The 13745-nt window shown below is 45.3% G+C and overlaps 1 protein-coding gene across 1 annotated transcript; it reads right to left on the bottom strand.

The window, feature by feature from the left end:
* Positions 1 to 1315: 1315 nt before the first annotated feature.
* Positions 1316 to 4636, bottom strand: LOC127294785 (uncharacterized). Its single transcript, XM_051324683.2, has 5 exons — positions 4297 to 4636; positions 3521 to 3653; positions 3085 to 3323; positions 1934 to 2105; positions 1316 to 1777 (listed from the first exon to the last, which is right to left on the bottom strand). Exons 1-5 carry the CDS (start codon positions 4425 to 4427, stop codon positions 1622 to 1624), a joined length of 831 nt encoding a protein of 276 aa, XP_051180643.1. The 5' UTR covers positions 4428 to 4636; the 3' UTR covers positions 1316 to 1621.
* Between the last annotated feature and the right edge of the window lie 9109 nt (positions 4637 to 13745).

Here is a 13745-nt window from a genome sequence, read left to right on the forward strand (position 1 = left end):
CTTGAGATATCTGCACATGCGGTTGTTGATTATGGATGAATGTCTGCCCTATGAACATTTTATTGTCTAGCACCAACACCTTGTTGAGAAGTAAAGTTGGGGTGCCTCTATGTTGGTGTACTATCCAAGTTAAGTTCTCTTCCAGACAAGTCATGGATATATATCCATTTGTTGGTTTTGGTGCATTCAGTGGTCCGAGAAGAATCGAGGGTGCTCATAATCCAGCAGGACAGGGAGGCATTTGTGGAAGGGTCCCACCTTGGTTTACCACCGAAGAACCTGGTGGAAGATGACCTATTGTTTCTCGTGGATCTTGACTGCATGGAACATGTCAAAAAATGTATAAATGTCGGTGAAATTGGTTTGTATGATGATGAAATTTGCTTGTAAGCAGGTCGAGAAGTCAAGAAACTCTTGTTTATCTTCTTCACCGTCCTTGCGCACCTTCATAATGTCCAGCTGCAGGGATCCAACTCAAGCATACCCGTAATCGTAGAATTGTGGTGAGGGTTTTAACAAAGCAACTAAGCAAGCAACTTGCAAGCCAAACCTCACAGCCAAGGTAATCAACCTAGATGGAGAAGGAAGTTTATTGTAAGCCATAACTTACAACTAGACTCGAAGTTGTGGATCCTGGCGCCGCCGGCGTCGCCAAGTGATGCATGGATCTAGGTGGACAATGGGATATTAAGACCAAAGATATACTCTTTATCAACCACTCGAAGCCCCAGATCACCCAAATGTTGACACCCCCGCCAAGCCGGCACCGTCCACTTTACACCACTGCCGGAATCGAGAACCGAGATGCAGGATTTTACAAGAGAACTCAACTTCACCTCACAACACGATCTATTTTCTGGCAAGAATCACTGGCTCTCATACGAGTTGATATGCCTGAATCTCACCCCTACCAGTTTACGCAAAAAAGAGAAAGGGTCGAATTCAGAGATCCATTGCAGTGGATATAGATGATCAGAGGAGCACCCAATTACATACAGATGCCCGAACCCTAGAGGCTAAATAGGGGAAGAAGACAAACAAGTGACTATTTGTACTAAAGTGCGAGGATGTAAAACTGAAGTATTGGATTACAGACAATTCCGACAAACTGATGCGGTATCTCTGAAGTTACTGAAGATTGACAACCCTTTACTCTTCGTCTGATGAGTTTAGGGTCTGACACGACTTTCTAATTAAATCTCTTTTTAGTTGCATGGTTTTTGGTAATGAAGTGATGCACAGTGGTTGCTTTTTACATAAGGATTCTGGAACTGCCCATGTGTTCCCATGACCATGAGAGAGGTGAGGCTGTTGCTGCCACAGATTGAAAAAACAATCCTATAAATTATTCTGCACAAAAGCTGTGGGTATAATCATGCGTCCCTGTTCCAATTAAAAAATAGCTTACATTTAGCAGGCATATAATTATCTTCCTAATTTCCTGATTTGTTTAGTCTCTTGATGTATTCTACTAATTTGATACCTTGTATGTATGGCATCCCTTGATTCAATCCTACAGTAGTATGATACTGCAAATTAATAAACCTGATGAGCTTCACCTCTTGATATAATCATGCACTAGTATGCTACTGCACAGTTTAAGAAGCATAGCTAGCTAATCTTATAATTGTGTAAGTTGTTCCACTGTCTGCAGAGTGAAAACTTCTTCAGGTATCTCTAGTGCAGCATAAAATTCTTCTTCCTCGAAAACCAGATTAGACAATGTTCTCTTGAAGCTGCTTACAGCATCTTCCGGATGCCCTTTTGCTATGGATGCCTGCAATTCCATTTATAATTGTAAGTAACATATCACAAGAACTAACCTGCACACTTTGCAAAGAACAGATAACTGACTTATATCGCCAAATCAATTTTGAATGAGATTCCTGCCTATGCAAAGTATGGTATGAAACATCCAAACATAGTTACATACCAAATGCATTTCATCAAGGTTGAAAAGGCAGAATCTCCAGTTCCTAGACTCTATCCCATCAATGTACACAGATATGTTACTCCATTGAACATGGTGGAATTCCAAGCGATTCAGACCAAACCCAACCCCAGCACCTATAGCTTTAACAAATGCTTCTTTAAGACACCAGTACCTACAATATATGAATAATTTAGATCATGAAAAACATGAAGAGATTTCAACTCTAAACATAGCACACTTCTTTCAAAAGCAGAACTGCGTCATTGGTACTGCGTGATGCTTACTTACTCATTCCGATGTAAATTAATAAACTGAAAGTACATTATAAAAGATGTGGGGAGATGTACAAATTGTTGGCATTGTTATGCTTAAATTTTAAAAGGTACCCCCTCCATCCCAAAATATAAGATGCATTGCAGCCAATCTAGGATGGTTGTAATAACATCTTATATTATGGGACGGAGGGAGTAGAACTCAAGCCACATGCAGCACAATAGGTTGTTCAGGTGCAGTGATGACAAATTTTTGGACATGAGAGTGCAGGTACTTGGTTAGGTTACAGCAGAAATTCATAATTCAGGTATGCCATATCTATTTCTCTTGTCTTGTGTTGTCGGACGACTAATCGGTCCAGGCAAGTAATGCACCAATCACACTGAATTCGACTTGGTGACCCACCAAGCACGTTTTAATCGGCCAGTTAAATGTTGATTCTGCTGCTTTTTGGACATGGTGTTCAACCACAACTCTGAATACTGATATGCATATACTATTAGCAGAACCCAGAGATTCGTTATGCATAAATATTACTCAAGTCACATGCAGCTCACTGGGTTGCTAAAAACTGCGACATCTATGTACTTAGGTGCAGTAATGACAACTTTTTGTATATGGGAATACATGTACTTGGTTAGATTTCATCAGAAATCCATAATTCAGGTCTTCCATATCTACTACTCTTGTGACTCTTGTCTCGTGTTGCCATCTTGGTGATTCTAGAACTAGCTCGCAGTCCTCTGAATTATACTAGCACATAGTTCAGTGAATTATCAATTAAGATAGAGCTTCTGACGCTAGCTCAACCACAATTCTGAATGCTGATTCTGCATATACTATTTTCTATTCGACAGCTCCCAACAACATATAATTACCTGTAGAACTCCGTTAACATCTCAACAGAACCAGCAGCACGATCGATGCAGTTCCACTCATGGTCTGTAAGGTACGACGAGAAGTTCTTAAGGAATTCCACAGTGGTTTCTCCCTGGGGCTTAGAGATGCACACAATGTCAAGGCCAACGAGGCAGAGGAGCTCAGATGCTATGCCGACGTAGTCACCCTGATGCGACGTGTTGAAATTGAAGTTTCTGAAGGCCGCAGTTCCGTTCTCCTGCAAGATAACAAGGGTATGTACTTAATTGAAGAGCGACCGATCAATCGCAAAAGCTACTCAGCCTAACAAATGCTCATTTTATCTGTTGATGCAGATTAGACTGAAGAGCAAAAGAATGTTTTTGACTGTAATAGTGAATGATTTGGAGATTGTAGCAATGTCCGGATGTAAATTGATTGAGCACGCTGCAGTACCAGATACGGCTTCCCCTCGACCGTGCGTCGTATGTCTATTTGGTGGAACGGAATGCCAAGAACATGGTGCACAAGGGAGTACTGGAGCAGCCGGCTGAGGAGCGCTCGTTTCCTGTCTTCCTCCCTGACAAACCTGCAGCAGTGAGTTGGGGAGATCAATCTCCGACCAATTCGAACGCAATCCTACAGATTCCAACTTTTTTCCCATCCAATCTACTAATAGCAATATATGGAATCAGTGGAGCAACTTTTTTTAGAGATAGTGGAGCAAAATTGGTCAGGCGAGGAGCGAAGAAGTATGGGGACAACTTGGGTGGGATTTTGCTTTAGATAGGATCTATGAGATCAATTTTTTGAAGAGAAAATACATGTTAAAAAATTCTCAAAAAATTGACAACATACATATATGTTATATATGCAACACAAAAAAAATCGCTGCTTCAAATTCAACATACATTTAGAGAGCCAAAAAAGATAAGTCTGGGAATGAATAGTGTGAAATACTATTCACCCAAAGCTGACACTATTCACAACAGAATTTATCTTTTTTGTTTCTCTAAAAGTAGATTGACTTTTGAGCTGATTTTTTTTTTGGAGTTGTAGATACCGTCCATAAGTATGTTGTATAATTTTATTTGACTTTTTCGCATTTGATAAATATGCTTTTTATGATCTGATCTTACGATCTCAACTAACAAGAAGATCCAATGCAAGTCTTCCCCGAAGAAGTATCGGTAAAAGGTGAATCGGGAGTTTGAATTGGTCGGCGAGTATACCTGGCGATGGCGGGGTGGTGGTGCGGCGGCAGGAGGGCGGCGGCGGCTTGGAACTGCGCGGGGGAGGGGCACCAGCGGGCTATGTCGACGAGCCACCTCCGCCGCGCCCCGCCGCCGTGCGTCTCCGCCATCTCATTCCTTTCGAGTCCCTTCTCCAAGGCGAGCGCGGGTGTCAGCTGGTTTGTTTATCTGCCTCGGGAAGATGGGGCGCGCTTGGAGCTGGAGGCGGGGGACGGGACGCCTCGCCGGCCGCCGCCGGCACCCCACGTCAGTTGTGTTTGGAAGGAGAAGCACAAGGGGAAAAGACAAAGGACGGGCTTGGGCTTTGTGAGATCGTCGCATAAATCTTCAAAATTCAGGTCTCTTTTGATTGCAGGATTTCAAGAAACATATCTACTATATTATAGGGCAACCCACTCCATTTTTCTCATAATTTTGAGGTCTCCTCTGAATTACCGTAGTGGTGACACGTAACTCTTTTGTATGATCTGGTTTTCACAGGGGTTTTTCCGTGTGCGATTTGGTGCTGCGTAGCGATTTGGGTTATACTAATTTTCTTCGTGTGCTTTGGTGGTCGCCTGTTGTGGTAAATCGCTCGGGTGGATGTAGCCAAATATGGATGGAGCGGTGCTGGGCCATGGGCACTACCTGTTGATTCAGTGGGAATTGGTCAAAGCGGTGCTACGTGAACAATCGAGATGCCCTATCCATTTTTTTTTTGTCTCACGCAATGAATATCTCCATCCGCATCACCGATTGACATAGGCATCCCAAATGGGCCTGCCGAAGATGGTACCCGGGGTTTACTGGAGGCCCAATACCCGAAGAATAAGAAGATTCGGAAGCCCAAGATTTACTAAGGAAAGATAGAGTTGTAATAGGAAGTGTTGTTTGTAATCTGGCGGGATGAGTTAGAAACCGTCCCGGACTCTGTAAACTTGTATAGCACGAGTCCCTCGGCTCCACCTCATATATAAGGGGGAGTCGAGGGACAAAGAAAAAAATCGAATCATTGTCTGCAAACCTTAGTTTTCATATTCGTCGAGTACTTTTCGGCTGAAACCTTCGAGATCTACTTGCCCTCTACTTCTAACTAAACCCTAGCCTACAATCCATAGGCATTGACAAGTCAATACCTTGTCAATTGGCGCCGTCTGTGGGAATTAGAGGCGTAAGGAGCTGATCTCGATGGCACGCTCAAGATCTTCGACATCGTCAACCGCAAGCAACACAATGGATCGAGGTAAACAGATCGCTACTGGTCTTGTCGATTTTGTTCCTCACCCACCCTCCCGTTTGGATGCATATGCGTATCTGGCGGAGCCCATGGAGATGACGTTCGGAAGGTTCCACTTTCGCGTCGAGAAGGAAGGATCGTATCGTGTCGAGATTCCGATTTCGTCGGGATCATCAGTGGCCGATTCCGATTTTTCAAGCTATGCATCGTCAAACGAGTCAGGAGAAGAAGAAACCTCGGCGACACGCTACGTCAGTATCAGAGCAAGAGAGAAACTCGCCAAGATCTTCAACGACATATCGTTTGAGTCATCTGCGGACTCGTATATAAGCGATGGCTCAAGCGATGTCGACAGTCATGACTTCATCGACAAATCTCTCACAGTGGGCAAGGTCCTCATCAATCTCAACGATGATGTCACCAAACCCAACATAGATCTGAGTACAAGGTATCATCAGATTTACGCCATTGAAGGTCAAGAGGAGACATCTGAGGCTTTCGACAGTTTGGGAAATCCATACGTCGATCCCTCCAATCTGCGACAAGGCTTGGGCAACAAATACGTCGGGCCAGAGCCGCGAGATAGAGTTCAACTTTCACAAGCAGCGTGGGACAGAGCTGCGAGAGCTATGAACGGCACAGAACCAATGGCTACCACAGCCACACCAGAAGAATTGCAAGCATATCAATATAGGCTCGCACGAGCTGCCAGGGAATTGGAAAACAGACAAATGAGTTGAACAGGAGAAAGGAGGCAGCTTCTGCATCCAGCAGGAGAAGGGCAGATTTAAGTCGACAATCTAGAACTACGGGTGATAGCCATCGGGAGGCGCGGAACAGAGCAAGATCAAGGCTGCAACACATACCCGAGGCAGAAAGAGAACATTTGGTTCAAAACCTCGACATGTCCTTTATGTCGATAGATACAAGAGGAAACATCATCCCTAAGACACCAGAGGCTGGGTATATGGCGACACATGCTTTTATCCTTGCATCTAAACCACCTCCGGGTGACCCAAGGGAAACACTGTACAATATGGCGGTAGCAGGAGTTGGAGCTATGGGGACAGCGTTTTATATCAACGCCTCCCGAAGGAGTGGCAAGGCAAAATAGTCCGCGACCCGCAGCAGCAACAGCGGCAGCACGAAGGGCCAAGTGGAGCAAGAGACACAGCAAAGACAAGCAAGAGTCGACGAGCGCGGCAAACAGAAGGGATCATCGGCAATCCCCGAACTCAACGACGAAGATATGTGCGGCTTACCATGCTTCACGAGGAGAGTCCGAAAAACGCGAGTCCCCTCGTGGATTCAAGTTACCCGATAATTTCAAGAAATTCGACGGCCTTCAAGATCCGAGAGGATTGGCTAGTCGACTATCCTGGAGACGGTGAAGCCGACAGGAGGAACTAGGGCAACAGCCATGCAAAGCATCCAGGTGCACCCGAGTGGTGCCGCACGATCATGGATAAAGAAACTCGCTCCGGGATCCATCGACACTGGGAAAGTTTCGAGGACGTGTTCGTCAAGAACTTCAGATCCACGTGCAAAAAACCCGCATCGTTAGAGGAGTTGAGAGCGTGTCGACAAAAGCCGATGAGCCAATGAGAAAGTACATCCAGAGATGGAATATCATCAAAAACTCGGCAGAAAACATATCTCGACGAAAGAGCAATAGATGCGTTTGTCGCAGAGTCGAGCGTGGAGACTTTGTCGAGGATTTGGGAAGGACCAATCCAAGGACAAGTATCCGCGTTAATGGAGATAGCAAATAAATGGGCAGATGGAGAAGACGCTGTCCACAACAAACGACACAGTCGCCGAGAGGAGGACCGTGGTCGAAACTATCAACCGAGGCGAAGATTTCCTCGGACGTATCAGAACTACGACGCTCCAGGACAAATTTCGGCAGGTTTTCGGACAAATACAGGAGGCAATAGAGATGATTACCAGAGAAGCAGTGAACAACGAGGTGATAATAGGGATGATTCACGCAACAGGCAAAATAGTGGGCCGAGGTTTCCAAGACCTTTCGTGTCCCCCGAGGAAATGCTGAACGGACCGTGCCAGATGCACTTCTTCCTCGACAGCAACGGGAAAAGACAGTCAGGGCACCTGCAGAAAGACTGTCGAAATTTTCAGGCAATGTTCGGATACGCGAGAAAATGCTCACGCTCGAGCAGCACAGAGAAACCCTCGGGAGCCTAGGAGCGAGGTTCATCTACCGCCACCTCCCGCGATTACAGAGGACAATCGACACCAGCTAAGAATAGCGGCAGCACCTGCACCACCACCCTATGTCGATCCTAACTCCAACGGAGCAGTGTTGATGATTCAGAAGGGAAGGCCGTCCAATAGAGCTCAAAAAGTAATCTCACGACAGGTGTTTATGGCAGAGAAAATGCCTCCACCAACAGTTGAGTACCTTAATTGGTCAGGACAAGATATCGGCTTCACAATAGCAGATCATCCGCAGCAAGTTCCTCGACTGTGGCGATCGGCACTTATTCGCGGCGGTTATCGCAGGATTTGATGTCTCTCGAGTGTTCATAGACGGCGGCAGCAGCTTGAACCTCATGTATGCAGATACATTGAGGAAGATGAACATATCCTTAGCAAACTTGAAACCAATGTACACAAGGTTCCACGGCATTACACCAGAGAAACCAAGTTATCCATTGGGAAAAATTAATCTCGATGTTCAATTTGGGACCCGAGAAAATTATAGAATCGAGAAGCTCGAATTTGAAGTCGTGGATTTTCCATCACAATACCACGCTCTGTTGGGACGACCAGCATATGCTAGATTTATGGCAGTACCACACTATACATACCTGTTGTGGAGGTTGCCCGGACCAAGAGGACCAATCACAGTTAAGGGAAGCTTTGCCTTAGCCGATAAGTGCGACAAGGATTTTCACAGGTTGGCAGAAACTTTCGGGATGCAAGCCGAGTACTTGGCGTCAAAAAGCATGACTGATTACGACGTACTGCCAGACGTTGGAAGGCCAAATAAAGAATCAACTTTCAACACGAGAAAAATTCTAAGGAGGTGCGAGATTCACCCGACGGATCCAAAAAGACGACATCTATCGCAAACGATATGGATATCGCATAGGAAAGCGCGCTCGTCAAGTTCCTCCGTGAGAACTGGAAAATCTTTGCATGGTGTCCAGCTGACATGCCAGGAGTACCCAGGGAACTTGCCGAGCACCACCTAAATTTGGATCCAACAGCGAAACCAATCAGACAACCTTTGCGGCGTTTTCGAACCAAACCGCAAAGCCATGCTTTCAGAAATAAATCGACTCGAAGAAGCTGGTTTTATCAGAGAAATATCTACGTAAGCCACATGGGTAGCTAACCCGGTGATGGTGCCGAAGAAAAACACGACAGTCCTTCTCGTGACAAAGCGACTTTACGTGTCTCAATAAACATTGTCCTAAGGATCACTTTCCTCCCAAGGATCGATCAAATTATCGACTCCACGGCAGGTTGCGAACGTCTTTCCTTCTTGGATGCATACTCTGGTTATAACCAGATCAGATTAAAAGAAGATGATGAAGCCAAGACAGCGTTTATTACACCTTACGGCGTGTTTTGCTACAAAACAATGCCCTTTGGTCTAAAAAACGCGGGAGCAACATATCAGAGGATGATGCAGAAGTGTTTAGCAACACAGATCGGGAAAAACGTGCAAGTATACATCGATGATGTCGTCATAACATCAAAAAAGGGGACAACATTGATCGAGGATCTCAAAGAAACTTTTGACAACCTCGACAAATTCTGCCTCAAACTGAACCCGACGAAGTGTTCTTTTGGCGTCCCAGCAGGAGAACTTCGAGGGTTTCTAGTTTCGGCAAGAGGGATTGAAGCAAATCCCGACAAAATACAAGCCATAGTAACAATGAGAAAGCCAACAAAGTTGAAAGAAATACAGCAGCTAACTGGGCGAGTCGCAGCTTTGAGCAGGTTCGTCGCCAGGTTAGGAGAAAAAGCGTTACCATTTTATGCGCTGATAAAACAAGGAGATAAATTCCAGTGGAACGAAGAGGCCGACAGAGCTTTCGAGGATCTGAAGCGAAAAATCTCGACACCACCAATCCTGGTGGCTCCAAAGGAAAAGGAACCTCTCTGCTGTATATTGCAGCCACGCCCCAAGTGGTTAGCACGGTATTAGTTGTCGAAAGAGAGGAAGAAGGGAAAATCCATGGAGTGCAGCGGCCAGTATACTTCGTGAGCGAAGTCTTGTCACCTTCAAAACAAAGGTACCCTCAGTACCAAAAGCTAGCATATGGAGTGTTCACGACAGCACGAAAATTGCGTCACTATTTTTCGGCACACCCGATCATAGTGGTCAATGAAGCTCCCTTGTCAAATATCTCGAATAACCCGAAGCTACGGGTCGTGTCTCCCTTTGGGGAATAGAACTTTCCCCTGGACATCACGTATGAAAAAGAAAAGCAATAAAGTCGCAAATACCGCCAGACTTCATCGCAGAATGGATGGAGTTGCAAAATACAGGACCACCAGATTTATCGAGAACTTGGACCATGAACTTTGATGGGTCCAAGAGACTAGAAGGAGCTGGCGCAGGAGTAGTACTCATATCACCTGAAGGCGACAAATTGAAGTACATCCTCCGGATGACGTTCCTTAACGCATCTAACAATGAAGCAGAATATGAGGCTCTCATACACGGGATGAAGATGGCGAAAGCACTGCGGAGCAACTCGATTAAAAATCTTTGGCGACTCACGGTTGGTGGCTCAAAGCAAGTTATGAACCAATGTGATGCAATCAATGATAGCATGATGGCATACAAGGAGGTGTACAACGAGCTTGAAAAGTTATTCGATGGATGCGAAGTAAATCATATTAGCAGGTTGAGCAACGACGAAGCCGACGTTCTCGCAAACATCGGGTCACAGTGCCTTCCAATCCCGCCGGTGTATTCGGGAAGAGATAACAGAGAGATCCACTAAGCCAACAAAGTCAAAAAAGAAGGAGAAGAAACCCTCGGGGGCTGCCAAGGAAAAGCAAGAGGACGAAGAAGAAGATCAGGACTTGGTCATGGTGATACAGATACCGTGGATGCAGCTCGTACATATCATACATCATGAGGAAAGAAATACCCGATGATCCGCTTGAAGCAAGGCGAGTAATTCGACGCTCCAAAGCTTTTACGGTGGTCAAGGGAGAATTGTATAAGCGAAGTATTTCAGGCGTTTTGCAAAGGTGCGTTACACCCGAAGAAGGAAGAATAATCCTGAAGGATATACACGAAGGAATATGTGGCCACCACGCAAGTAGTCGAGCTATCGCAGCCAAGGTTTTTCGGGCAGGATTCTCTTGGTTGACAGCAATCGAGGACGCCAAGGACATAGTAAGAACTTGCGACGCATGTCAAAGGTTCGCCGCAAAACCTCACTCTCCAAAGAAGAGAGCTAGCACCAATACCATTGTCTTGGCCCTTTGCTCAATGGGGACTTGATATGGTGGGTAAGTTACACAAATCCTGGCCAGGAGGAAAGGAGTACATGCTAGTAGCTGTCGATAAGTTTACAAAGTGGATAGAAGCGAAGCCGATAAATTCACTCAGATGGAGCATCCGCAGTAAAATTCGTAAAAGGCCTCGTCTTCAGATTTGGAGTGCCCACAAAGATCGCTCTGCATACAACGGCAGCAACTTCACATCCCATGAATTCAAAGATTATTGCGAAGAGGTGGGTATTAAGCTGAACTTTGCGTCGATCGCACATCCTCAAACCAATGGGCAAGTCGAGAAAGCCAATGGCATCATCTGCAATGGTATTAAGAAACGCTTGTTAGGACCACCGGAAAAAGCTCGACATACCTGGCCGTAAGAACTACCAAGCGTGTTGTGGAGCATCCGAACAACACCAAACACAAAGAACGCAGGAAACTCCGTTTTTCCTGGTTCATGGAGCAGAGGCAGTACTACCAATCGAGATAGAGCACAACTCTCCACGTGTCGCTGAATATGATGAAGAAACGTCGAGAAGAGTGCTAGAAGACGACGTCGACGCACTTGATGAAGCTCGAGATGAAGTATTATCTCGGGTAACCAAATATCAACAGGACTTGAAGAATTACCACAGTCGACGTTTGCGGCCAAGATCTTTTCAGGTGGGAGACCTAGTTCTTCGGCTCACGCAAAAAAGTCATGAAAAACTCGAGTCACCATGGCTTGGCCCTTACATTGTCATAGAAGTAATTGGAGGAGGAGCATACAGAATAAAGGACAAGAAGACAGGGGTGGAGGAGCCAAACCCCTGGAACGTGGCGCAACTTAGGCGTTTTTACGCCTAGAGTCAAAATATAGTCTTTGTAAAGCTTCAATGTACTGAAACGCCCGCGAAGTTTTCAGACGCACTCTTTTCCTTTTTCGGGGCACCGAGTGGGGCCGGAGAAGGTTTTTAATGAGGCGGGCTCGCGGTGCTGCAATATAATAAAGATAGTGACAATATAACTTTTCTTCCTTATCGACATGACCAAAGTCTTCGCTCCGACGAATTTCAATATAGTTCATCGACAAAAGGAAAAACTTGCCTTGGTATTCAAATACCTCGTGAGTCAACAAAAATACAAAATAGTGCTCAATAAAAAGCTTGGGGGCTCATATTCGCCTTAAATATATAAATGCCTTGGTTTAAAACCTCGCAAGTATACAAATATAGTAAAGAGTCACCGAAACACTCGGGGGCTAAACAAACAGAGAAATATAATGATTGCTTTACAATATAGTCATGGATTACAAAGAAGAAATATCTACAAGAAGAAACTAACTAGTCTTGATTCAATATGTCATCAAGAGTGACCCTGTTTTCCTCAGGAGCAGCACCAAGAAAATCGGCATAATGGACATCGGCAAAAAGCTCGCATCCATCCGAAGTAGGTCCTCAATCATTTCTTCGGCTATAGGCGTAACCTTCGTGTTAATCCTGTCAACACCAACTCTTCGCCGTTTTACTTTTTGGTGAACCTTCTCGACAACCTGGGTAAGGTCAAGCTTCGAGTGGCAGATTTGGAGCATGATAAGAGCAAATCTGGCACCAGCTACTAGTTGAGCTTTGACAAAATCATGGATACTGCGAGCATCCTTGAACCTTTCCATCAATTCAGGAAGAGTTTTTGGTTGGACGTTGCGAGGAAACATGGAGTTGTAAACCAAGGACAAGGTCTTGGTACAGAAGTCGAGGAAATCGCGAGTTTGAGAGGCGCGATCTTGAAATCTGACAATTTGGCGGGTCCTTTCCGGGGTAGCCCAAAACAAAGAACCATGGTCCAAGGAGAGATTAACAAGGAGGGTTGTCCTAGCATTCACCCTCTCTTCCTCGGCAGCAGCATCAGTAAAGGCACCTATCAAAACAAAGAAGTGGAAACCTTTAAAAGACAGTAGCATGAAGATGGAAGATATCAGAGGATGAAATAGACATACCCGACATATCTGCACTAGCTTCATTCATTAATTCGAGCATGAAATTTTCTCGAATAGTCGCCTTTTCAGCATCGGAAGCAGCAATTTCCTTAGCAGCTACGGCCTCGCGAGCTTGTTGAAGAGCAATTTTTTCGGCTTCAGATGACTTACGAGATTGCTCCATCATCACAAGTGTTTGCTTCTTCGCATACTGAAGTTGTTGCCGAAGTTCATCCAGTTCTCGCGACAAGGTATCGTCAACAGGAGCGGTATCACCAAAAGCTTTCCTCGCGCGGGAAGAAGAAGGCGAAACATTGGAAGGAGCAGAAGATGGAGTATAGTTATCAAATATCAACTGAAAAATAAACAAGACAACATCAAATAACAAGCAAAGATAGAAGTCTTCATTAAATCTCTTGGAATAATTACAAGGGCATTACAGTGGAGTTAAGAAAGTACGTGTCGCCAAATGACTACTTTGGCAACAGAAGCAAAAGAAACAGAAAGAAAAACAGAGGCATGCAACTAGACCTCCGGCCTCGAGGAGCTAGGAGTCGAAGCTGGCTTGATCCCCAGATACGCCAAGATCTTCTTCGTGTTGGGCTTGGCTGCCTTGATCAGCGACCTCCATCTCGAATGCTCTATCTGGCTGGTGTCGCCAACCTTCATCCAATCAAGCGTCTGTTGGCTGTCAGCAACCAGGGCAACAGTACTCTCGACAGCAACCTTCATATTCTCCTGACGCATCTTCAATCCCAGGTCTTCCGACGA

Source organism: Lolium perenne, chromosome 4, assembly GCF_019359855.2.
Source record: "Lolium perenne isolate Kyuss_39 chromosome 4, Kyuss_2.0, whole genome shotgun sequence".
NCBI lineage: Eukaryota > Viridiplantae > Streptophyta > Magnoliopsida > Poales > Poaceae > Lolium > Lolium perenne.

Bases quoted from the DNA above. Each gene is read 5' to 3' on its own strand.
- LOC127294785 (XM_051324683.2), bottom strand. From the start codon at position 4,427: ATGGCGGAGACGCACGGCGGCGGGGCGCGGCGGAGGTGGCTCGTCGAC. The intron at 2,106-3,084 runs GTAATTATATGT...CATATATTGTAG, and splicing joins ATGTTAACGGAGTTCTACAG to GTACTGGTGTCTTAAAGAAG. The intron at 1,778-1,933 runs GTATGTAACTAT...ATGGAATTGCAG, and splicing joins ACCTTGATGAAATGCATTTG to GCATCCATAGCAAAAGGGCA.